Source organism: Petaurus breviceps, unplaced genomic scaffold (genome assembly GCF_028583685.1).
Source record: "Petaurus breviceps papuanus isolate PSGF00001 unplaced genomic scaffold, PetGlider_PUasm1.0 178, whole genome shotgun sequence".
In the NCBI taxonomy this organism is placed as follows: Eukaryota; Metazoa; Chordata; class Mammalia; order Diprotodontia; family Petauridae; genus Petaurus; species Petaurus breviceps.
Genome location: NW_027185777.1, coordinates 27,099,749 through 27,126,874, shown reverse-complemented (window position 1 = coordinate 27,126,874; position 27,126 = coordinate 27,099,749). Strand labels below are relative to the sequence as shown.

Sequence of the window (27,126 nt, the reverse complement as noted above, 5' to 3'; positions counted from 1 at the left end):
AAAATTTATGGGGTTGAAACAACTATAAGTAAAACCAAAGTTCATTAAAATATGTTGTGGGAAAAGTTCAATGAAACACTTTCCTTTTTATCATTAATCCAATTTGAAAATGGCATAAAAGGAAGCAATTACATGAAAATAGAAAAGGCAAGCCATATAAAATAGCAGTTGGACATTCCAAGTGCCTGTAACACTTCAAAAGTTTTATTGGGGGAAAAGTCTGATTCTTGCTCAAAACCACAAGTAACTTAAGTGGTAAAATGTACTAGAAAATGAGGTTAAATATAAACAACTAACAAGGCACAATATGCATGTAACTATGACTCAGATAAAAATAATCTCCACAATCAGATGACTCAAGTTGGAAAAGTTGATAAGAGAGCTATAAGAAAGCATTTGCATATATGTATGTATGGAAGCTAGCCATCAGAAATTGAAATTTATGTTGTACTGCCATCTTGTGGTAAGAAGATGCACATGTTTCAGAACCTGTTAATAAAGAAGTAATTAAAATTAGATTCCCTTTCATTCCAAACCAATCCAACAAATATTTATTAGATGCTTACTGTGTACATTAATCCAGTTGACAAACAGACACTTTCCATTATGCATTTCATTGCCTACCATCATGAATAAGGCACTTTGGTTATCAAAGGTACAAACATACATAAGAAGTAATTTTTTTTAAACCTCAATAGAATTAAGCAATGATTTGGGTGGCTAGGTGGCGAAGTGAATAGAGCACTGGCCCTGGAGTCAGGAGGACCTGAGTTCAAATCTGGCCTCAGACACTTAACACAAAAAAAACTAGCCGTGTGACCTTGGGCAAGTCACTTAACCCCAATTGCCCTGCCTTCCCTCCAAAAAAAAAAAAGCAAAAAAAAAAAAAGAATTAAGCAATAATCCAAATGGTTATGTTATTAATATAGTCAAGTTTCAGGACAGCACTGAAATCTCAGTACTTCCTTAGGTGATGTCTGTTCTTAATCAGATATGAGGATACTTTTGAGCAAATACCACAACCTAATAGAGTGTCTACCAAAACCCAAGAAACACTAAAACTTTTGATAAGAGAAAGAGCAGTGGAATCATCATCTTATAGATATACACAATCTAGTTCAGCTCCCTCATTTTACCAATGAGGGAAGTGAGACCCAGAAAACTCAAGTCATAGATAATATAGACAGTGACGGAAGTGTGATAGAAACCCTGATCCTCTGACTCAAAACCCAGGTACTTTCTATTCCACCATACTGCTCTGTTGTGAAATAAGGATTACTGCACAATAAGTTACTTGAAATGAATTTTGTTATCTTTACTCCATTCTTTTTGACTGTCCTTTTCCATAGTATCTATTGTGGGAGTTGGTCTATTTTTGCTATCTAGTGGAAATTTCATTCATGACATAACTCCTGTTATGTCATTAGGTGGGAAATACTTCTTAGGCTCTTTATCTATGTGTTCATGGAAACAGAGGCTAGGGAACAAAGACTAGAATGGAGCACAAGGTCACCCAAAAGAAAGAGGGTGCCTAGGGGACATTGGTGACCTAAAGGATGGATGCCCAGATTTACATAGTATATAACTGCAGGGCAAAGCAGCACCATTACACTAAGAAAATCCAAGGGAGAAAGGGAAGACCAATCAAGATTAAGGTGGTATGCAGACTGCTGGGAAGGATCATCCTGGCCATAGAGGTTTGAAATGTTGAGAGGGGAGCTAGGATCCAGCAAGTATTTATCCAAGGGAATGTGGATCAAAGTGAGATTTAACCTGCTAGATTTCCAAAATTGTAGAGCTAGAAGAGATGTCACCAAGGCTATCCTCTTTTTTTTATGTTTTGTTTTGTTTTGTTTTTGGAGGGGGGAAGGTAGGGCAATTGGGGTTAGTGACTTGCCCAAGGTCACACAGTGTGTCTCAAGCGTCTCAGCTGGATTTGAACATAGGTCCTCCTGACGATGCTCTATTCATTGTATCATCTAGTTGCCCCTATCCCTCTCTTTTTAAGGATGTAGGAGCTGGGACCCAGAGAAGTTGTGACTTACCCACCATTATAGAGTCATAAAATGTTGTAGATGGCAAGGTCCTTAATATCATTCATCAAAAAAGTTCTTAATCTGGGTTCTGAGAACTTCATGGGGTCCATAAACTTGGATAAGGGGAAAAATACATCTTTATTTCATTCTAACTAGACTCTTTTGTAATGTTATATGTTTTTGTTTTATGTATTTAAAACATTATTCTGAGAAGAGTTCATAGGATTCACCAGATTTCCAAAGGGATCCATTATAAACAAACAAAAAAAGGGTAAAGAGCTAAATTTTTTTGTAACCTCCTTGTCCCCTTCCCACCCAGATACACACTAATTTTTTTTTCAGATAAAAAATCTGAGATGGAGAGGTTAAATGATTTGTCCAAGGTCATAGAGTGACAGAGCTAGGGCTACAAGTCTAGAAATCCGGTCTCCAGACTCCAATCCAGTGTCCTTTTTATACTATGATCCCTTCTTCCACAGTCATCTTCAGAAGCTGATTTAATTTCTTCAAGCTGCCAGGATATAATTTAGCACACTGGAGCACAGTAAGTTTCACCTTACTAAGAGTGTGTCTATGTGGTCACAAAATCCAACTGAACTATACAGTTCCCCTCAGTGTTTTGGTGCTAATCAGCACAGTTTCAAATAGCCTATCGGTTGAAGCAGCAGGCAAATGTTTCACAGTGTCATGGATTTAAAACTGGAAAGAGCCTTAGAGATTACTGTCTCCAATTCCCTCATTTTATAGATGAGTAAACTGATTACAGTATGACTACTGGCATGACTGGTCAATTCACTTTTTCATCAGTGATCCCAGATTAATTGCTCTTCAACATTCACATTACTAAAGTATTTTGCATATTTAATATTCTCTTAATTAAGCTGCTAGAAACCCAAGGTAAAGGAAAAACCAGCTTCTTGATGCACTCTTGATATTAAATTGTAGTGAGCTGTGGGAAAATGTCCTTGGTTGGGAGCTGAGTCAAAAGACAAATACTCCTGCCATGGTGAAAGCCAGTCCAGGATCAGTTTAGGGAGAACATGTTCTGTGTTCTGAACCTCTGAAGGGGGGAAGGGAGGGGGAAGGGCTACTTGAAAGTCAATACAAGAATCACTATAGAGAATCATCTCAGAGATAGTTCTGGGAGAGAATTCTTGGAGTTGGGGAAATCACTCATCAAGGAGAACAAAACTGGAGAGGAATTCTAAGGGATTAGCTAAATGTGATTTAGACTCCAGTCTAGGCCCTAGGATAAGATGACCTAAAGGGATAGATTATACCTGAAAAGGGTAAATGGAGATCAGAATAGGCTGGAGCTGAAAGCAGAATTGAGGAGAGGAAAAAAGATGGCCAAAGGTTAAGATCAACTCCGAGCAGACAACAGAGCTTTCAAGAGCTTATGGAATCTTTCGGATAACTTGTTAATCATGTAAGACAAAAGCAGTCATTTATACTACCTCATTTAACTCTCAGGTGAACCGTAGAGCAATTTAAATCAGAAAATAAAATTGCATTTTCTTTCTCAATAAACCTGCTTCTAATTATGGAATACTAAGGCAAATTAAATCAGAATTAAATTTAATTTAACTTGGTCTATATTTCACCTGATTGTTAAATGAGGTAGGTTAAATGAATAACTTTGTACCCTGTACTTTACAGGTTCTACCCAAGCTATTTTCCAAAATGAAAATGGGGAGGGGAGAGCTCATTGATAGAAACTAAGCAGGCAGACAAATTACAAATTTGAAACTTATTACAAGGAATTATTGTAGAATTTTTTTTTTCTTACCATTTTAACTACTTCATTTTGGCATTTAGTTTTTTTGAGAAGTCAGGAGCGCCCTCATCTGGCCTGAGAGGTAAAATTCACCCTTTGGTGTAAAAGGAATGTCATGTTCTTGTTACCTCTTCAATGTCAAAGAAATATATATTTTAAAATCTATTTAGTTATGGTTCAACTTTTTCCATATTTTAGAAGGAACATTGCCAAGCTTGGAATGGTGCTAAGGATATCAGAATAATGAAAGAACTCAAGACAATGCCATGTGAAGACTGGCAGATACCTAAAAAGGAGGAATGTAGGAGACAGGGGATGTTGTCACTGTTTTCAAATATTTGCAGATTAACAATGAAATAAGAGTAAGAATAGGACAAAACAATCACCAATCACTAGTTACTGGGAGACCCAACATTAGTGGAGAGACCCATTTTGACTGAATACAAGGACAAACTTCCTAACAATTAGAGAAGTCCCCAAATGGAATGGGCCAACTTGTGAGGTAGCTGGTTTTCTGTCACTAGAGGTCTTCAACAGTACACATGGACACCCTAGTCAAAACCGTTAATCTCTCAGCCCCACTTTCCTTATTTGTTATTTGAGATGGTCACAGTACCAACCTCACAGGATGGTTATGAGGATTAGATAAGATTATACATGTAAAATTATATATATATATATATATAAAATATTAAAACCCCAAAGCACTACAAATATGTTAGCTGATATCATTATTTCTCTTGGGTAAATTGTCTTTTATGAGTGAGAAATTTCACCTTAAATTTTAGCGAGAAAAATGAAACCTTAAGGATGGGGGGGGGATGTTTTTAATAATTGTATATGTTGTAATTTGGTCTACCTTCTCATTGGTTGGTACAAATTCAGTAATAAAATATAATTCCCAAATGCAAACAAAAAGAAAAAGTAGACACTGAACCAGCCACAGGAAGTTAGGTGCAAGTTTGGCCAAGGTTTATGTGATCATGTTTAGTCCTCACTAAGAAGCCCAGGGCCCTTAGTTGTAGCAGCTTCCTTTAAAGCTTCCTGTGAGTGATGAGTGAATTCTTCCTTAGGCTGTGTTAGAGAAACAGTGGTTGACTGGAATCTTAGCTGAAGGTTCCCAGGAGACACTAGGAGTAGAAACCAAGTGGGATATATGGTGAAAATGTTTATTCCTATTGGAAGTCATTGCTACTTCTCAATTATATTTCATTAAATGCTTTTTGTTTCAAATATATATGTCTCCTGGGTTGGACTGGTAAGATTCAGAGGAAATCGGGGCACCAAGATGTGAGTTTGAATAGATGATGGGCCCTGGGTATAACTTTCAGAGGAGGATCATATTGTAGACAGGGTACACAGTATAGACAAGCTTCATGTTGTGGGGAAGGATTGGACTATAGGAATATATATTAGAATATAATAGAAATAATATAATAGAAACTATATAGACTTCTAGGCCTTTTCCAATTCTGTGATTATATGATGCTGAGGCCTAACTTGAGACATGCTCTTACTCAGACTTTCTTTGTAGTTTTCAGTTGGTTACTATAACCTTTGTGCCTCTTTTTCTTTATCTGTAGAATAGAACTAATTCCATTTTCCTTTACACAGGGAAATCTTGACCTTTGGTTTTGTTTTGTTTTGGGTTTTTTTTTTTCCTAAGTATGGAGTCATCTTTTCAGTTGTATCTGACTTTCTCCATGAGCCCATTTGGGGTTTTCTTATCAAGGATACTGGAGTGGTTTACTGTTTCCTTCTCCAGCTCATTTTACAAATGAGGCAAACAGGGTTAAGTGACTTGACTAGGGTCACACAGCTAATTGTCTGAGGCTAGATTTGAACTCAGGAAGATAAGTCTTCTTGACTTCTGATCCAGCATTCTCCACTGAACCAGCTAGCCACCCAGTCTTGGGCTTTATTCATTATAAAATATTTATGATATTTTTTATGATAAAATGGAGTCTTTAAAAGAATGTTTCTGATTTCATGGGTTGACCTAAAAGGAATAATGAGCACTTACCCAAGGAACTTTCAGGAGAGATTGAGTTAGTTAAATTAAGGATCCTTATTCTCTAGGACTCAATACCAGCATAGCTAGTTTTAGAACTGAAGAATTACTATCCCCTATCTTCATCATTTAGAAAAATTGAGGTAGGAGTTCCCAAGTCCAATCCAAAACCAGATTTCAAACTCTGTAAGACAAGACATTTACACAAGATCACAATTCTCACCTGAATTCAAGAACATTCCATTAAATAGGAATTCAAAAGAAGCTAACAGCCTGACTTAACAAGCATGTTGAAAAATGAATGTTTTTCATCTAACTTAAATTTATTCATTCATTAAATATTTATGGAATACCTCTGATGTGTAAAACCAATTTGGGGGGTTGCATGAAATACTTCAAGCCCATGCTTCCTATTCGCATGTTCTGTTACCTTTGGCTGGTTGTCAGAATTTTCTCTAAGTAGAATTTTGTCCTTAGTTTCGTCATTTGAAAACATATTTGAAAAATATGTGGGGGCAACTAGGTGGCACAGTGAATAGAGCACTGGCCCTGAAATCAGGAGGACCTGAGTTCAAATCCAGCATTAGATACTTAACACTAGCCCTGTGACCTTGGGAAAGTCACTTAACCCCAATTGCCCTGTCTTCCTCCCTCCAAAAAGCAAAAACAAAAATCAAAGCAAAGCATGTAGTTCTGGCATCAAATAAAAAGAAAATTAGTATGCATTCTAAATTAGCTCAGATAGACTCAGTTTCCCTAGAGTTACTCAATTCTTCAGAAATTTAGTCAAGATATCAGAGTGGTTTCCAACTCTTTCTGAAAACTCAAAAATATTTTATTTCACATGACCACCTGCCTCTATAAGAAAGAACTGCAACTTTGAGAGAACCTCCAAAAAACTTTATAAAGTCTAGTTCTGGCATATCCTATTGAACACTATGACCCCAGGTTGCCACCTGAGGTCCCTGCAGCACCCACAAAAAGTTCCAAATAATGATAACAGATGCTGTGATCATTCACATCTGACTTTAAGAAGTCAAGTTATCGTGATAATTTTATTTCTCCTTAGAAATACTTCTGACCTTATAAGGAATTACTTCACAGAGGTAACCAGGTAGCATAGTGGATAGAGTGCTGCACCTGGAGTCAGAAAAGCACGAATCCATGCCTCAGACATTTATTAGTTATATGACCTTGGTCAAGTCACTTAGCTTCTGTTTGCATTGGTTTCCTTAACTGTAAAATAGGTATACTAATAGTACCTCCCTTGCAAGATTATTATGAAGATCAAATGAGATAATATTTAGAAGGCACTCAGCACAGTGTTTGGTGTATAAGAGGTGCTGTAAATGCTAGTAGCAGGAGCAGAAGCCGCAGCAGCTTAGGATAGTAATAGTAGTAGTAACAGCAGTAATACCTGGTATAGTCGTAGATGCGGCAGGAGAAGCAGAAACAGCAATAGTCATCGTACTCTCCTCATCCCAACATAGCCTTCACTCAATGTCAAGTATAACTCTGACCACATGACCTTGCTATTCAATAAAGTCCAGAATCAAATAAAAAATCTTCCACTTAGCTTTTAAAGTCCTTTATAACCTGGCCCCTTCCAACCTTTCTAGGCTTCTAGTTTACTCCCCTTCACAGATTCCATGGGGAAAAGAGTAGTAGTATTATATGGGTAGGAAGACCTGAGTTGAAATGCAGTCACCGACATTTATTAGCTATGTGACCCTCAGTCAATCACTTAACCCTTGTTTGCCTCAGTTTCCTCCCTTGAAAAATGGAAATATTAACAGCACCTACTGTGATAGTAATGGCAATTAAAGATTCCCCTGTGTTGGCTTGGTTTTCAAATTGATTGTGTTAAAACCCAGAGCTTGTTAATCCCACCTGTGTGATGGACTTGTTGATGTGAAAAGAGAGTCCTGAACTGGTTGGAGCTGGTGACGTAGATTTGGAGAGACAAGAGAGAAGCAGAAGAACTTTTTGGAAGCAGCACCTCGTGGAGGCAGAGAGAGAGACTGAGGATTGCTGGGGGCCACTTTGAATTGCCCTGGACTTTTGAGACCTGCCCCCTGAGCTACCAAGGACTGAGGAGACATGGCTGTTTTGCTGGTACTTTGTCTGTCTGTTTTGATGTTGATTTGTCCACTGGTGAAAGACAGTCCTGTTGAAGAAGTCCTGGAACCTGGCTGTTGGCTAAGAAGCCCTGAGACTGTCCTGCAGACAGAGAGTGAATACTGTCCACTGGTGAAGGACAGTGCTGTTGTTGCAGGGGTCTGGAGACTGTCCTGCAGACAGAGTGAATACTGTCCACTGGTGAAGGACAGTGCTGTTGTTGCAGGGGTCTGGGGACCTTTCTGTTGGTTCAGAAGCCCTGAAGAAGGATTTTTTGTTGTATGTTTACAGAAATCCTGGGAGAGGGTTTTGCTAATGTTTTCAGGGGTTCTAGGACTGTCCTACAGACAGAGGATGAATTAATGAAGGGACTGGCAATGTATCTTGTGGCCTTGCTAAGCCTTGTCTCCCCAGGAACTAAGATTGCTGAGAACTTGCCTCCTGTCAAGATGAAGAAAAGACCTCCATTTGGGTATTAAGTGCTGTGCTTAAACTTGATGTAACTCTGGGGTAGATTCAATTGTGATCCAGGGGTGGGGAACTTTTGACCTTTTTGTGTTCTATGGTTGAGCAAATGAATGTACTTTACTTATGTTTGGAAACTAATCTCCATTTGAGAAGAGGGGCTTTGAAGGTCCTGGGGTGGGGTAGTACTTGGAGATTATTTAATCACACTTAGTAAATGCTGTATTTTGAATGATGTCATGTTTTGACCTTCTCTGTTCTTACTTTATCACTGAATAAAATGGAGAGCACCTATGCTGGTATTCTGAACCTTGGGAAGTTACCTTTCCTTGGCATTACATTACACCTACCTCCCAGGGTTGTTGCAAGGAATAATAATAATGTGAGATAATAACTGTAAAATGCTTAGCATAGTACCTGGCACATAGGAAGCACTACAGAACTGTCAGCTATTTATTATTATTAATTATCATTATCATTATTATTACTTGGATGAGGGAGTGGAATGCTTAGAGAAAACAGGGAATTTGAGGGGAGCAGAGTGTCTTTAAAGAAATTCTACAACCACTTTGGCAAGAATACTTTCACATACTATAGTAAAGAATATTTAGTTTTCCAGTTTTCATGCTGGAAGACCAGATCTGGAATGAAGTGTGGAAGGAAATTACCAAAAAAAAAAAACCTCTTAGGCTCCAAAGAACACACATGCCCTCCAGATAAACAGAACTTTATACTGTATTATGATTTTGCATCTTTGCATTTCAAAATTCTTTAAAGGCTTAACAAAGTTTGGATTTTTGTAAATCATACAGAAGCTTTTAAGTCCAAGCTTAATCAAATTAAAGGATGAATATGGCAAATTCCTTGAAGCCTTCAAACAGAATCTTGTTTTGCCAAATTTAGAGAGAATGAATAACTAGCAGATGTTTCCAAGTTTAGTCAAAGAAAGGGTGGGTCGATAAATCCAATCCACTTCTATGAGCTCCCAAAGGTACTGATTTGGCTTTGTTGTAAATTGGCCATTAACATTTGGGGAAAGTACCAGAATAACAACAAAAGGTATTAATTCTCCTTGGATTATCAAAAGTATGATTTCCCTCATATAGATTATGTCTAAAGAAATACCCAGAATCCATACCTACTATATGCAAAACCCAGGGCCTGCACTAGGCCTTCACAGCTTCCCATGGAATTTGAGAATCATGATCTGTTTTAAGGGCCCCAGTGAACTGTGAAGAAATGCTGGCCCTTGAATGAGCATGTCATAACTCTTCCAAGCCCTAGATTTTTCCTGACCTCTTTTTGTATTCATCAAAATCTACTTGTTTTGTGCACCATGTTCCAGGATTTTTTAGGGGACTGACTAGTTGATAGAATAAGTCATTAAGACTGTTAACATATATGACTTACTGACATGTTCCTAAAAGACATCAAGAAACCAAAGTGATGGTCTTGAGTGGTTCATCTAATATTTGAATTAATTCCAGGCGGCTGTCTAGTAACAGAGAAAAGAATGAGAGAAAAGACCTTGGAAAGGTAGAGGCAGGATTTCTCTGAAGACCCCATTGTTTTCCTCCTTTGAGAGGAGCAGACTCTACCTCCAACCTAACCAGAGGCCTACTAAATCCTTATTTAACCCAAAAACATATTCTATGAATGAACAGTTCTGGGACCCAGGGTCAAAACAGGATTAAAAGAAACTATGCAAAGACAGTCTACAATTTCCAGACAGAACACAGTACAGAAGAGTTTCCTTCAGAGCCTCTGTCTCCCTGCTATTATTTTTGAACAACTAGCTAACATGATAATGTAGAAAAGGAGTAAAAGTTTGCAAGACTAAAATAAAACACAAAGAGATGTGCTAGAACCACCCCCTTCCCATCCTTTCAATATATTTAGCAAGGGAAAGTAGAGGGTGGCAACAAATTGTTTAATGTCTTAGCTCGCTTCAGCTCTAAATCGGTGACCATCTGATTCTATTCCACAGTTTAGGGGGGAAACCTCTAAGCAGAACTAGATTTTAGGGGATATAGTTTGTTTTGCAAATCTTGGTCAAGGTAGGTGCATGGGTTGCATCTCTCTTCTTGAACATAGGAATTGGCTTCAAAGAGACTCAGTATTTGAATTGACATTGAAGAACGCCATTCATATTCCCTTCTCTTTCTCTCTTTTATGCTTTCTCCATTCAGAAATCACTATTTCTGAGAGCCAGGAAGCTGAGAAACTCTCATTTTGTCTGTCCAACCAGACCTTGACTGTTCTGTCTGTTCTACCTAGAGATATTTTCCTTGAAAGTTATAATCTCCATTGTTTCAGCTTCTACATGCAGTTTTGCCATGTCACAGAGCTTAGTCCCATTTAACTTTGTTATTCCCCTGTTTTTTTCTGACTGAATATGTTGTAAGTTGCCCATTAGAAGTTATTAAAGTGAAATTCCTTATGTAAAATAGTTATCTGACTGATCGTATTCCCATTTGGATGAACAATGACTTGTATGATGTTTTTGAGCTAAAATATTCCCAATGTGACCAGTGTATATTCTAATTCTATATATTTAATAAGTTTAAATTTCTGTTTTCAAAAGACCAGTGAGAGCATAAATTGTTGGGGACAACCCACTATTGTTAAGGTAAAAAAAAATTGTTAAATTCATGAGACTCATAACATATGCAAAAGAAAAACATGCATGTGGAAGAACTATTGCTTAGAGTTCCAGTTCAAATTCTTGTCATTGTTTTCAGTCGTGTCTGACTCTTTGTGACCCCATTTGAGATTTTCTTGGCAAAAATACTGGACTGGTTTACTATTTCCTTCTCCAGCTCATTATTTATTTATTTATCAATTTATTTATTTTTGCTTTTTGGAGGGCAATTGGGGTTAAGTGACTTGCCCAAGGTCACATGGCTAGTTTTTATGTTAAGTGTCTGAGGCCAGATTTGAACTCAGGTCCTCCTGACTCCAGGGCCGGTGCTCTATTCACTGCACCATCTAGCCACCCCATCCAACTCATTTTACAGATGAGAAAATTGAGGCAACCAGGGTTAAGTGATTTGCCCAGGGTCCCACAGCTACCGGTAGTAAGTGCCAGGGGCCAGATTTGAACTCAGGAAGATGAGTCTTCCTGACTGCTGACCTACCACTCTATCCATTGTGCCACCTAGCTGCCTAGTAGAGAATGCTAGTGCAGAAACATGGAAAAATCTTGCTAATGATTAGCAATAGTATATAATATGTCCCACTTCCCAGGCAGAAGTTGTATTTTCACAAAGGCCTTCGTGCTTCAATCCAAAGGAGTGCCTAGTATGGGAATTCTAGGTACCACTCTAAGGACTTTTAGGGAAATAGGTTCAAGTTCCAAGGACTTTTGAGTTCACCAGAAATCACATCACATAGGCAGCTATCTATTTCACCTCTGCCTTACTAGTTCTCTTTGGAAGAATAGCTAAATAGCTCCAAGAAAACTTTTATTTAACTTCTGTCTTTGCAACCTTTATTGCTTTCTAGTTCCTGGGGAGCAGAGAAACTTAAATTAGTGCTTCCCAATCCCTAATAAAATATATATATATATATAAATGGATGTATAGATAGAAAAATGAATGAATATACAGATTAATGAATGAATGATTAGAGATAAATGAATGAAGAAAGGAATAAATGCAAATATCAAAGAAAATACAAGCGGTGAAATAAATTACCTCAACATAAAAGGGGAAAAAACTAGAAAGACATCTATGGTTTGAGAGAGAAAGGGAGAGAGAGGGAGAGGGAGAGAACGAGAGAGAGAGAGAGAGAGAGAGAGAGAGAGAGAGAGAGAGAGAGAGAACAATAGCAAAATAACAACAGAGGAATCATTAGATTTTTTTCCCTGAAAGTAAATGAAGAGAAAAGGACAAAAGTGGAATTTCCATGAAAGTGATGGTGGAAGAATAGGCTGAAAACACCAGGGGAAAAAAAGAGTGTACATACACAAGCCAAGAATTTTTTTATATGAGTAACAAAAATATTTTTCATACAACATTTTAATTTTTTTAAAAATATATATGTATGTATATATGTGTGTGTATGTGTGCATAAATATGTTTATGTGTGTGTATAAATGTATATCTCAGCTTCAAGACTGTGTTAACCTCCTGATCACAGACACTGAAGATTTGAATGTCATTTTATTTAATGTAACTTCTTGCAATTAATTCACTGTTGACAAATTTGCAATGGTTTGCCTGAATTCTGTGCCCCCAAATCCTTAATTACTCCTATGGATCTGCAATCTCTTGAGTGTCAATAAGGTGAGGTCAAGATGGGGAGTGGATGAGAGAGTAACAAGAGGAAACAGAAGTATACAAAAATAAGGAAACCAACAAAAAGCTGGTACAATGCTTTCGTAATTTTGCAAAAGGACTGGCCTTGCAGATGTGGTATCACAATTTACGATTTGCTAATAAAAAATTTACAGTTCTGCATACATAATGTTAGCTTTTATTCACAGAAAATAGAATTTTAGGCCAAGGCATTTAAAAACTGAACCACACAATTAAATTTTTTATTATATATTGTTTTTTTATTATTCCTTGTACATATTCCATATTCCATGTTTTTTGACTTGTGAACAAAGTAATAAGACCCTCAAGGACAGGGTCAACTTTTTCTTATATTTCTAGCCCCCCCCCCAACCTGTTGATTACAAGTAGTCACTTATTAGACTCTTAGAAGTTAGAAAGGGCCTCAGAAATTATCTAATTTGTCTGCCAACCTGAAGCATGCATTCTCCTCTATTATGTCGCTGCAAAGTTTAGCTTTTGTTCAAACACCTCCAGTGACTGGGAGCTCACTAGCTTTCAACTCAGGCCATTCCGGTTTGGGACACCTTAGACAGTTAGCAAGTTCTTTCATCATACGGAACTGAATATTTTGACTTGAACATTTGTTGAATGTTGAACTTTGTTGAATGTTGAATGGTCAACTGAAAATTGAACATGTGTTTTGCCCTCTGGGGCCACTTGAAAAGAATCTGATCTTTATAGGTTTTCAAATTTGTAAAAGACAGTGGCCACATCTCCCTAAACCTTTTCTTCTAACATCGGGAATTCTTTCAACTGATCCTCATAGGACATCATTTTAATTCTCTTCATATCAGTCATGCTCTTCAGGGAACACTCTAGGTTTCCAATGTCTGTCCTGAAATATGGCACCCAAAATTGAACTTAGTATTCCAATAAATACTTATCATTTGATATAAGCAAAATGCAACAGAGCAGGAATCAGGAAGACTCATCTTCATAAGTTCAAATCTGACCCCTGACACTTACTAGCTGTGTGGGCAAGTCACTTAACCCTTTTTGCCTCAGTTTCCTTATCTATAAAATGATCTGGAAAAGGAAATGGCAAGTCACTCCAGTATTTTTGCTAAGAAAACCCCAAATGGGGTCATGAAGAATCAGACATGACTGAAACAACTCAATGGCATTATTATTATAGTCTTTGGGAATTGCTTATGGACAAAGGGAGGTTAAGTCTGATGTCATACAGCCAATATATTTCAGACGTAGCACGGGACACAAGATTTTCTGATCCAAGATGGATTCTCTGTTCACTGCTCCACAGTGCTTCTCACGTCAATCATAATTATTATAAAGTGACAAATGCCAGTTTGGGTTAAAAAAAATCAACATAGAGTTTTAAATCATCTTAATGCCTGGATTACATTAGCTAAACATTTATTTGATTGATTATGGAGCTATTCAGTCTTACAATGGCCAAATAAATTAATCATATGAAAAAGTCAATATCCTGATAACAAAGGCACTCCTGAGAGCTACTGGCTTAAAAAAAATCTTATCACACCTCTATGGGCCCACTCATCTAGGAAAAAGTCCTTTAATTTGAAACCAAGTTTTTAATTTTCCTTTTAATTTCCTGAATTCTCTATGAAACTCATCCTATCTTTGTGTAGTTTGTGAGAAATTGAGTACTTGCTCCCAGTTCTGTTTGTAAGCATAGCACCTAAGAACAACATATGTTTTCAGCCATTCCTATATTTTTCTTCTGTTGACAATATATGATAAAAAAAAAAACAACAGCAACTCACATCTGTATGGTACTCGAAGGTTTACAAGATGCTTTACATACCTAGTCTCATTTGGTTTTCACAATGATCCTGTGACTTGGTGCTTAATTTTATCCCCATTTTATAGAAAGGTAAGCTGAGGCTCTGAGAAGTAGTAACTTCCTCAGGGTCACAGAGCTAGTTAGTAGTCATTTGAGATGGAGCTTGAATCCAGTTCATCTTAACTCCTAGTCCAAGGTTCTATATAAATATAATAACTTAATTTAAAAGATTTCCCCAAGGAAGACATTTGAATTGTGATAGATAGGAATGACAAAAAGTTATTTCAAGTTAGTAGGAAATTTAACATATGTTTCTGTTTCTTCAGTAGCAGTACAAAAATAAAACTGACAGTATTTGAGCAAGATTTCTTGTTCACCTTGCTTCTATGATTTGTATTTTTCATGTGATGAGTAAGGAGTACTTACATTATTTTCAATATCTTCTGTGAGTCTACTCCAGAGAAACCCGAATATTCCATCTCCTCAGTTGGAAAACACTGCCCTTCTCTTTATCATCTGTCTTTCACTAAATGCAGAAATAGCATTCACGACATGTTCAAACAGCAGCAATATCAACTCTTCCAAGTCACTTGGAATAGTTCTGTAAATGCCACTTTCCTTGGCTGATCCCAGACTGTTTGACAGACAATTTCCTGAGCCCTTGTAATCACTCTCTCATTTTAGCCTCAGCAGGTGGAAATTTCTGCTGGTGGATTTAAAAGCCTCTGTCTAGAAGTCAGGTCTCTTTTAGACACTGCAATATACTGTTAGACCAATATTTAGAAAAAAATCTCTGGAATTTAGCCTTGGAAATATGAGAGAGGGGCAATACATTAATGAGTATAATCTTCTGTGTGAAGTCTGAACAGTGAGACTTTATATGTGTATACATATACAGAAGTAATGTGAGTTCATTAGAGTAATATTATATGTATATATGCATGTATATACACATACACATACATATATGTATGTGTATATAATATATAATATTACACACACACATATTTCTTCATTATCTTGCCCAGGAACCATGAAGGGCAACATTTCACTGCTGATTGCCAAGAAATGTTTTGACCTGTTCCAATTCTGATCTGAGATGATTCACCCTCCTTAGGTAGCTTCGTGTCCTCTCAGTCTTGGGGTTCACCATATAGATCCCAGACTGAATACCCTACTATAGCTCAGAACCTTTGATCTCAAAGGATCCACTATCCTCTCCAGGAGCAGGAATTATGGACATGTGCCACCATGCCTGGCTGAGTATAATTGCTAATTTTTCTCCAGAAGCAGTTATTAAAATATTTGTTGAATTAATTTAGTTATTCATTAATTGCTCTTCTTTGAATCTGATGACCTAGCACTTATGTCCAAGGACCTCAACACAGTTCCTTTTTTTTTCTTTTTTCCTCATGAAATACTGCATGTTTAGAGAGCAGATAGGACAGGGGTTAGATCTATGAAGTCACTGATAAAGGGAATTCTCTATTGAAGAAACTCCCTCTACCAATGCAGGTCAACCCATGTTCTACAACTTAATCTTGGAGTAGGCCAGGCTAGAGCACAGAGAGGTTAAATAGCCTGTCCATGGTAACACAGCTAGTATGTGTCAGAAGTTGGATTTGAAGCTAGGTTTTCCTAGCACTGAGACTGGCTGGTTCATTCAGAGAAAGTCAATGCCTTACTTTCGTCCTCCAAATCCTGAAGTGTGGGATAATTTTGTTTTAATTTGTGACACATCAAGACCACATAAGAAGCCACACAAAGATCTAGAAAGATAATTAGGAATCCAACCCTTTATCTAATAGACTCCTTTTGCCCCCCTTTCATCTCAGACTTACCTCAAAATTTATGGCAAATCATACACAATTTGAGAAAAAGAAAGAAAAGTCAGCAGCTCTTATTAGTAAAGAACATATCTCATTGTTGTTTCTTGAAGATGACCATAACATCAGGGAGGTGATGCCATGGCTTGCAAGTGAATTGGATTTAAGTGAGGGAGGACTGTGCCAAGTTACCAGCCTCACTTTCTCCTCTGGAACCATCTGGGTCCAGTGGCAAGATATCAATCAGGATGACTAGAAATGGCCCCCATTAGAAAAGAAGAAGGAACGTGAGGTAAGATGGGACAAATGGAAGGAAACAGCAGATGGGAAAGCTTTCCTCTTTAAGAAAAATATTCATTAGTATTTCACTCATGGATTCTCAAAAAACCTGACTTCTACTGATAATAAATAGCCTATGCTTCATGCTAATCCTGGCATTAAAATATACTTCACAGCTCATTTCCTTTTCACTCATCTTGAATACAAAGATAATCTCTGCATTAATACCACAGCACAAAAAGGGCAGCAGCTGCAATAGTTTCCAATAACATATCCCAGAGATATATTGCCAAGAGTTGGCTATTATCCACTGGATATTTTTAAGCCAAGAGATGAGAGGATGAAATGTTGGTTGTTTTTTTTCTTTTATAAATTTAAGTGGTTAATTTAAGTATCTTTCCCAGTAGTAAAAAAAGCAATGCCCATTTTTGGCTATGTATATCCCCTAGAACCATGTGGTATAATTGATAGAGGTTTAGCAAATTTGTTGTTTGTCCTATTATAGATACTCATAAATATCTACATATGTGTGATGGAATCTCCATGTGCTCAATATTTCAGCAGACTCACAATGTCATCTTTGTGGGAACTGCCTCCTGTACAAGCCACCCATGCTTTATCGCCATGTCCCTCCATAAATTCTTCGTGTAGCAGAGCTTCTTATCCTTTTTCGTGTCTTGGGAACCTTTGGCAATCTGGTGAAGCCAATGGATCAACTACCCATCTCAGAAGAATGTTTTTAAATGCATAAAATAAAACACATATGATTATAAGAGAAACCAATTATGGTGACAGTTTTAAAAATATTTCTGATAAAACAAATTCATGGACTCCGAGATAAGGACCTCTATTAGAAGATCCAGCTAGCACTCTCAGATCCATCTAACCTTACTCAGGTCTTTTAACATTTCAAGGATCTCAACGCACTACCTGGGCCCTTATCACTTGCTCTAATGCCCACTACCTTTTTCAAAACCAACACGTATTTTTTAAACTATCAGTTCAACTGTACTCCTTTCTCCATCCTCTCTTATCCACTAAACATTAAAAAACACTGGCTGTGCAAGCAGTGGTCAGATCTGTAGCCCTTACCTCTCTCTGGGAATCATTTCTAACTGCTGATATGTCTGATGATCCATTGAATAACTCCCTAAACTCAGTATGTTCTAACCTGAACTTACAATTCTTTCCTGCGTAACCTGCTTTCCTCAGTGACTTTCTTATGCCTGTCACTGTTCATCCAGTAACCCGGGTGGAAAAACTTTGGAGTTCTTTTTCTTTCCCCTTGTTCTTCATATCCAAATGAATGCCAAGTCTTGTTGCCATCTATCTCTCTCATCTATCATCCCCACATCATGCCCCATCACCAATCCCTAGTTTAGGGGATCACTGATTGCACTATTGGTAATAGTCTTCCAGCTGTTCTCTTGGCCTTCATTCTTTCTGCCTCTGCTCTGTCTACTACAGATCACTGCCATATCAATTGTTCTGATGCATAGGTCTGATCGTCCATTTATTAATCAAGCATTTATTAAGTATTTCTTTTATGTTAGGGGCTACGCTAATGACTAGGGATACAAAACAAAAAATTAAATTATCCCTGCCCTAAATACCACCTGTACTCTAGATTCAGTCTCCCTTTATAGCCTTTTTTCACATCTTTCCTTCACAAATCCTATTGATTAACCAAACCAGTCTACATGCCAAGAACAAGTCAACAAGCATTTATTAAGTTCTTGCTATGCTCTAGAACTGTGCTAAGGGCTGAGAATACAATACAAGCAGAAAGGAAGACAGTCCCTGCCCTCAAGGAGCTTATAGTCTAGAGAAGGAAGAAAACAAGTCAAAGGTAGATGAAAGGGGAATGGTGACTGAGATGAAGGTATCTGTCAAGGAAAAACTGGTGGGGAGAAGGTGGGGGTGGGCAGTAAGAGAAGATCCAATAGAGTATGGAGTGCAGCCTGGAGATGAATGAGGACACAACTGGCCTGGACTACTTTAAAATGGAGCTTCTGGGAGAAACCAGTCAATCAAAGGAAGGGACCACAGAGATAAAGGGTATTTCCAGTGTTCGGAGTCCAAGGGTGAAGTGAGTTTGCAGAATTAAGAGGTTTCTGGTGCATTGCGGAGAAAATTTAAGAGTACTTTCTGTTCTTTTTTCTATTCTTTCCCCTTTTCCCCTCCTTACTCATACTCTTATTCCCTGTTCCTGGAATACTCTACCCCCACCTCTCTACTAATTGGAATCCTGCCTATATATCCAGGCTTGACTCAAACATCACCTCTTTCATGATCTCCCCTGAAGTGATCCTTTATTCCCAACAACTCTCATAGCATGTCATACCCTCACCCACTTTTGGTATTACACAATAATACTAAACAGTCTCCATTGTATTAGGCTTATTGTGTCCATGGATTATTACCCATTGCTAACTAAACTGAAAGTTCCTTGAAGACAATGATGGCACCATATTCACAGTTGCATTCTCCTTGGTGTCTATAGTAGGTCCTCAAAAATACATGTTGAATGGAATTGAAGAGCACTTTTTTTCCCAGAAGAGAAAGTTTCACAAGCTCCAGAATTTACCAAGAATCAAAAAAATATATACAAAAATCATTACAAAATTTATATAGAATCAAAAGTAATCAAATCAGTCAGAAAGTATTAAGTTCCTACTTGGTGCCAAACACTAGGCTAGACCCTGGGGATATAAATGTCAGAGTGAGGCCACCCTTCCTCTCATGGGGCTTCCACTCTACTGGCTGGTATACAACATGTTCACAACTAAGTCACTATATAAAATATAAATGCTTAGTGGCTGGGGAAGGGGGCCTTGCCAACTAGAGGACTCAGGAAAGACCTCTTCATATGAGGTAGCATTTGAGTTGAGCCTTGAAGAGAAACAGGGGTTTTGAGAGATGGAAGGAAGGAGAGATTGGACACTGATCTCAGTTTACCTGAATTAAGCAGCCCCTCATCCTTTTCTCTGTTCAGTGAAGAGTAAGAAGGAGAAAATGCTGTAGTTCTGGTTCTAGGTCAGACCTCTTGGTTTGGCTACTGAGCAGAAACACTTCTAAAGGCTATAAAAATCTAACTTCATCCAAATGAGATAACACAAATATGCTTGGCCTTCTCTTTCTATGATATTAGTCAATGAGTTGCCAAATATTTTTAAAATACTTCTATGTACTCAGTCCTATTGAAGGGATGATAGCAGATGCTAAGAAAGGTCAGGTGGCAATTTCTGCTCTTAAGCAGCTCTAAATCTAATTCAATAAAAACGTATTTATATGAAACAATGGAACACTCCATAGCAGTGTATGAACAAAAGTTAAATTATGCTGTAAGGACTATAAAAATACCCTTTGGGTGACTTAACATCTCTCTCCTATAAAAAGTTCAATGCCCATGAAATATCTTTTACCCAAAGCTGTAATAACATGGGACCAATGGGGCTTTGCCCAAGATCACCAACATCCAGGGAGTGCCCATTGTCTGTACATTTGTAGTTCTTCTGCTAGCCCATGCTGCTGAATGGTACAGCCACCATTTCCAAAGTCTCATTGCATAAGCTCTACCTGTGTCCTGAAACCTGGGTCATCATACAGCACAGCCACCATTCTCAGTTTCCCATCACTATGGTGTCCTCTCCTAGGCTTACCTTTCCCCTCCAACCCTCAGAGGGGCAAGAGTTCTTTCTCCTGTTACCCATGACATAAACCTCCATCACTCCACCCCCAAATGTCTTTATCCTGCTCAGAAGATTTCCAATTATGGCTCTACCTTCACCTAGAGAATGTAGAGTTGAGGTCAAACAAGAAAAAATGAGATTTGTTTTTAAAGCCAATTAATCAATGAGCATTTATTAAGCACCCATTTTGTACCAATTACTGCTCTAGGTACTAGGGATACAAGGACAAAACAGGAAATAGCCTCTACCCTCAAGAAGTTTACAGTCTAACTGTACATAAGTTTGTGTATTAAAAAAACACAGATTCAAGATAATTTTGATGGGAAGGTACCATGAGCTTGGGTGGAACATAAATGTAGAAGGGTTGTGCCTGGAAGAACACTAGAAATTCCAAGAAGTGGAAGTGAATAAGGAATATATTTCAGGTATATGGGACAGACTGTGGAAAGGTAAGGAGGAAAGAGAAAATACGAAGAAATGTATGATCTTACAGGTTGAATGTTTTGGCTTAGAATAGGAACTTGAAGAAGACCGAAGAGTTTCTTTCCCTTGAACTTCTCAAAAATAGGGTTGATACCCAAAGAAGATTATGATGTCATAATCTTGACACCAAAATCAAGATTATGGTGGGGAAGAGGAATAAATGAGATCTCAGTGACATCATACACACACATGCAAATGCATCATTCATTACGTGTCCAATTACTCACTAATAATCATTCATAAAGTCGAAGAGTTCCCTGGCATGCCGTAAGCATGCAAGAAATTCTTGTTAATCTCATTTACCCTCCAGAGTCATTATGGTGGTTTAGAGGTATTCACAATGTAAAGCTCCTATGCCCAAGCTGCTTTGAGGGACTCGTGGACTTCAAAATAATTTTTTTCATCAAAAAAATAAGACCATCCCCAAATGATAAGTAGTCAAAGGATATGAATGAGCAACTTTCAGAGGAGGTCACATTTGTATAGCCCTTTAAGGCTTACAAAGGGCTTTCTTCACAAGGTAGGCAGTGCTACTGTACATTTTACAGAAGAAACCAACATTAGGAATTTAAGTGACTTGCTCATGGTCATATAGCCTAGAAAGTATCAGAGCCAGTGTTCTTAGCCCCATTTCACAGATGAGGAAGTTAAGTAAGAGACTGGTTATATGGACATACTGCCATTAAGGATCCAGATGATCACATCAATCAATGTCTTCTGAAAGCATTTTGGTTTGGCAGAAAGAGCTCTTGGGTTGGATTCCATAGAAGAGCCAAGGGTGAATCCAAGGTCTGCCTTTGGCTGTGTGACCTTAGGTAAGTCACTCAACTTTTCTGTGCCTCAGTTTCCTTACTATGATATAACAAGAGGTTGATAATTGACTGGCATCCTTGGGTTTGTATTCTCAGAGTGAGAACCATTCATTTTCAACCCTGAGAGATATTTGGGGCTATTTCAGCTTTTAAACCAGAAGGTATGAATCATGCTCACATTAGGGAATTCTTGAAGGTGGATATACGTAGCCTTTGAGAGACAAAGAGTAGAAATAGTGACTGCAAGAATTGAGCAGCAGGGAGGAGGCAACAAGTCCAGCCTCCCTTAGCTGGGATTTAATGAACCAAACTGGAAAATATGGTCAATACAGGGATAACAGGTAATAGAGAAACAAAAAAGGTGAATCTGAAAGGAGAGCTCTTGCAGAATAAAGGAGAGATGAAGGGGGGCTACCAGACCATGCAAGCACCTCAGAACAGATGGCTCAGACTAAAACTATCAGTAGAGCTCACCTCATCCAATCTTCCCCCCAACGAAAGAAAGATATTCATTCCTCAATTTCTCCTTCCTATCTATGCCTGTCTGGTAATAGACACTGTCATAGACTCTACTCACTTCTACCTAAACCAGGGGTGGGGAACCTGTGGCCTCTATGCCACATGTGGCCCTCTAAGTCCTCAAGTGCAGCCCTTCTGAGGCCACATGTGGCCCTCTAGGTCGTCAAGGGCTGCCCTTTGACTGAATCCAATCCAGGCCACAGGTTCCCCATCCCTGAGACCCCATCCTAAACATTGACTATATCTTGATTATTTTCTCAAACATAAAGGAGCCAAGATTTAGGTTAGGGACTTTCCTAACTGGGAGCTCTGAGCTATTGTGATTGTATTAATAACTTTCCAGCAGCTATAAATGGGTCAATGTACCTGAGGGCTACCATACTGCCATGAAAGTCAGCTGGTAGTTATAACAGGGTGTAGCTGATTGGATCTATAACCTCCACAGTAGGAAGGGAAGCAGCAGGACAGGGAGATGTGAGATTCATCTCATCCCCTTCCAGATAGGAGGAAGTACCATGTAAGAGTTAAGTACTTTTTGCAGCAACATACCCAGTTATTAAAACTGTTTAAATGAGGAGGCTGGATGAAATGGTAGCTAAGTTTCCTGCTAAATCTAATGTTCTATGATTCTGATTCACAGCAGGCCACAAGTCTTTTCTCATCCAGAAAACAATGAGCTACTTCCCCATGACCCATGAAAGTACTATTAGTACAAGGGAAAACACTCCACATTGAACATGTTAGAAGATAATTAGGCAGACTCTAATTCTATATAGCAAGAATAAGCTTAGCAGTGACCTGAAACTTCCCAGGTTTTTCATTGTAAACTTCCTGCTTAGCATCTGAATGTTGCCAATGGGGTCTAGGCATTCAGTGATAATTTTGTAGGTAATGATACAGTCTCACCTTTTAAGCTTTTACATTTATAAATTCTTGAGGTATAGGTTGTACTTTTTCAAACAAAATGGTCCCATGTGATATCCCTTTAAAGTATTCAGGGAAACTATTCAAGTGTATTACTGAAGATAAGCTTGAAATTAGTTTTTTCAATTCAATTTTGTGCCCAAGCTGAATCATTTTTGCCTATAGTTAGGCTTTCATGGGGAAATAGGAACAAAAAAAATGCCATCAAAATAAGTAATATTGTGGACTTAGCGTGATATTCCTTGGGACAGTATCCAAACTTTATAAAGCATAACATAAATCTTATTTCCCAGCAGCCGACCTTATCAAAATTAAATCTGTGAAGAGAACCAGTCCGAGTTTCCTGTATAGTCTGTCTTTCTCCTTGGCCAGATTTGCTTTCTGCTCATCATTTCTCCCTGGATATTTGCATATGCCAAAGATGATGTTGAATCTCTCTTTCGGTTTCCATCTGCCATAACTATGGCTGCTGATACTGGAGGCCTTCATTGGCCATCTTTCTAAGACTTTCATATTCATGATCTGGGGGTTATCTTTTTATACCCATTCAGACTTTTTGGCCCTCGGGTAGCTAGGGCTGCCACAGCTCAGCTGAGAGGCAGAAGGTTTCAGCTCATTGGATGAATAATGCCCTCCAAGTCTGCTTCGTGAGGCAGAGACAAGTTCTCCAAGCTGGGGGCTGCCTTTGGACCTGGGAGTCTGGGCCATCTCTTTGATAGATCTGCTCTGCAGCTGTTTAGGAGCTATCCCTTGCTGTTGACTGCCACTGGACATCATCTCACTACCATCTTCATCTGGAAAAGGCATTCTTCCTGATGAACAAGACTTATTGCTTGGGCTGTTAAGGTTTGACCTAAACGCTACATCTTTAGGCCACACTATAGGATGAAGAGATACATCTTCCCCCCTAGACTCAGGCCAGTCACCATTCTCACTTGTTGGACTAGACCTCTTCACCAGGTGTGAAGGTCCCCGTCCTACCTCTGAGGTCAAACTGTTCCTGACTTCACCAGGAGAGATGTTTGGAGAGCCATGCTCTTCACTGGCACAAGCATTTTTTATCACCTGTCTGGTAAGACGCTTCTGTCTCAGCCATCGCTGCATGCTAAAAGTCAGGTCAACAAAACTTAGGAGGAAGGATAGAGCATTGACTCCCCAAATAAAAAGCATCATGATTGATTTCTCTGTGGGCCGGGAGATGTAGCAATCCACCACACTTGTACAAGGAGAGTGGTAGCAGGAGAATCGTTTTGGAACCCAAAATCCAAAGAGATAGTATTGGGCTCCAGCAAAAGCTGCTTCAGTCAGGATCCGCAGGAGAAGCTGTATTATGTATGCAGTGGAAAAGTCAGGGACATTTAGATGAGAGCAGCCAGGCCTTGGGTAGAGGCCCTTGACCGCTCTCTGGTCAGAGAGGCTATGCCCCCCTCTACAGCAATCTTGTTGGTGAGCCCGTAGGGCAGCATGTAGGGCTCCTTGGTGGAGGACATAAACACTGAACATGATGTATGGTAGAAGAACAGATACGTTCTGAATCAGCCAAAAGCGGAAGTGGGAAACAGGGGCAAACATGTCATAGCACACATTGGAGCATCCTGGCTGCAGAGTATTACAGACAAATCTCTCTTGTTCATCTTGGTAGATTGGGTAGCCTGCCAAAATGATTACCACCATCCTCAGCATTATTGTGAAGATGAGCCAGATCTTTCCTAGAAAAGAGCAAATTGGTGTGGAAAATATTATAGCCAAATAAGCTTAAAGAAAACTCTAGAAACGTTGTTTGAACATGAGGAGCCAATGTCATAGTGAGAACAGGGAGAGTGGGTACAGGGAAGGAGGAAGGGAGGGAGGGAGGGAGGGAGGGAGAGAGAGAGAGAGAGAGAGAGAGAGAGAGAGAGAGAGAGAGAGAGAGAGAGAGTACACTTTTTGGTTTGTTACTTTATAAGCCACAAGTCTATGGATGATATTCTGAATAGGGCATTTAAGCAACTTGTGACTCCATTTTCCCACTTATAAACTAATGCTGTGTTTATTCTTAAAGTGCTTCAGGATTCTTAGGCAAAAAAAGATTTCATTAATTCAGCTTCTACTAATTTGAACTTTTAACAAGTCTAATTCTCTCTGGGTAGAGCTGAAATCTATCTTTATAGTGTCTCTGAAAAAAAGGTGTTTCCTAAACCAGCTAATGGTGTAAACAAGACTACAGAGGATATGTATAACCCACCTAAGGGAATAAATAATTTTCGAAGCATTTCTACTCTGCACAGTAATTGCCTGTGTTACAAATGGATGTGGTTAGTATCTGTTCATAGGAGCAATCCACATAACTTCTTCTAGGGAATACCACTAACATTGCTGGTTGCACTTGAAAATAACCAAGCTGAATTTCTTCAAATGAATCTGATAATCCTGACTGTTCAATGATTCAAACTAGCTTCTATTTGGGGAGATCCATGTCTGTGAAAGTTACCATCATCAGTGAATGGAAATCAAAAATTTTTCACAATCTACCCAGGAGACCAACTCCAAAGAACCATTTCGCATCAATGGGATGAGTCCAAGGCAATTTTTTAAAAGTTCAGGTTCTGTATCTAGAGAGTGGAAACACTGGTGCATTAGAAAGAATATTGTACTTGGAGTCAAAGGTATCGAGTTCAAATCCCATCTCTGCCACTTATTACCTGTGTGAACTTGGACAAGTCAGTCCTTGTCTCTAAGACCTGTTTAACTCTTCATGACCTCATTTGGGGTTTTCTTGGCAAAGATACTAGAGGGGTTTGCCATTTCCTTCTTCAGCTCATTTTACAGATGAGGAAACTGAGGCAAACAGGCTTAAGTACCTTGCCCAGGGTCAATCTACTAGTAAATGTCTGAAGCTGGATTTGAACCCAGGTGTTCCTTACTTCAGGTCTGACACTCTGTCCACTGTACCACCTAGCAAATGAGCCTGTTTCCCAGTATGTAAATGAGGGAGTTGGACTAGGTGATTTCTAAGGATCAAATTATAATCTCCTAGCTATAGATCAATGATCCCATGATAATCACATATAATAGAGGAAGGGAGGACGGGCAGGAAAGGGTGTGGCATCTATTGCCTGTTGACACAATGAAAGGTGAAGGATAAAATAAACACAAATACAATAAATACAAGTTCATATTGTTGCAAAGGAATAAGAAAGCAGAGTATCAATTAAATATTTAAAACACCTAAAAACAAATGGGAAATATGGTAGAAGAAAAATATATTTCAAGAATAACTATGATTTATTTTCACAAAATTGTCTCCATTCCTGGTAATTTGAGTAAGGGAATAACAGTATAAAAATACCCCTTCCCACCTGCTCTAGTCTTCAAAAACAGCACTTGTGTCAATGAATGGAGAGTTGGTTAGCTTTCAAATAGTGTTTTACTTAAGACCTTCATAAGTAATCACGGTGGAATGAGAACAAAATGTAATAGAAAAAATAGAAAAAAGGAAGCAAAGCCAGAACCCTAGGGGGGACAGGGGGGGGGAGGGAACATATTCCTAGGTCCTTTATTGACAAAAACACGGAAGCTTGTTCTTTAAAGCTCAACCAGCAAAACTAAAAATTGGATCCTAAGCCAGGTTTTAGGAGAGAGATTGAATTCTGCCATTTTTGGTAAAGGGAAAAAGGACAGATTTTAAAAGAAAATACTCACCCACAATTGTCACATTGCAGTTTGATGTGATGATGAGAAACCCCAGCAAGTCCCAACGTTCCATATTTCAGTAATTCCCCAACTCCAAGTTGCAAGAGATCTTGGAATGTGGTGCTTTCCAGACCAAAAGAATATGGGGAAAATCCCACAGGATATATTTGTTTTTTAGCTAGAAAGACGCCCAACGATTAAGCCTAGAAATGTGAGGGGGGAAAAAAAAGAAGTGGTGATGAGTCCATTGACAGGAGCCCAATTTCTTCTTCCTCAGGGTTGAAACTTCGGGGAGCTGATTGCTTCCAAGGCTGCCCATTTCCTGACAGCTGTGAAGAGACAAAAAGATGACAGCAGTTATCTAAGCCATTGTGAGTTATTCTTACCCTCTCCAGGGCATTCCAACC

General features: G+C 38.6%; 1 protein-coding gene across 2 annotated transcripts; it reads right to left on the bottom strand.

The window, feature by feature from the left end:
* Positions 1-182: 182 nt before the first annotated feature.
* On the bottom strand, positions 183-27,126 carry GJD4 (gap junction protein delta 4). 2 transcript variants are annotated; one of them, XM_069086529.1, is made up of 4 exons: positions 26,729-27,126; positions 14,939-24,756; positions 5,837-6,008; positions 183-489 (listed from the first exon to the last, which is right to left on the bottom strand). In XM_069086529.1, exons 1-2 carry the CDS (start codon positions 26,790-26,792, stop codon positions 23,585-23,587), a joined length of 1,236 nt encoding a protein of 411 aa, XP_068942630.1. In that variant the 5' UTR covers positions 26,793-27,126; the 3' UTR covers positions 183-489; positions 5,837-6,008; positions 14,939-23,584. The 2 variants fall into 2 exon arrangements, with proteins under 2 accessions (XP_068942630.1, XP_068942631.1); XM_069086530.1 differs by lacking the exon at positions 5,837-6,008.

Excerpts from the sequence above, each read along its gene's own strand:
- GJD4 (XM_069086529.1), bottom strand. The coding sequence starts at position 26,792 with ATGGAACGTTGGGACTTGCTGGGGTTTCTCATCATCACATCAAACTGC. Across the intron at positions 24,757-26,728 it reads CTGCAATGTGACAATTGTGG|GAAAGATCTGGCTCATCTTC; the intron begins GTGAGTATTTTC and ends GCTCTTTTCTAG.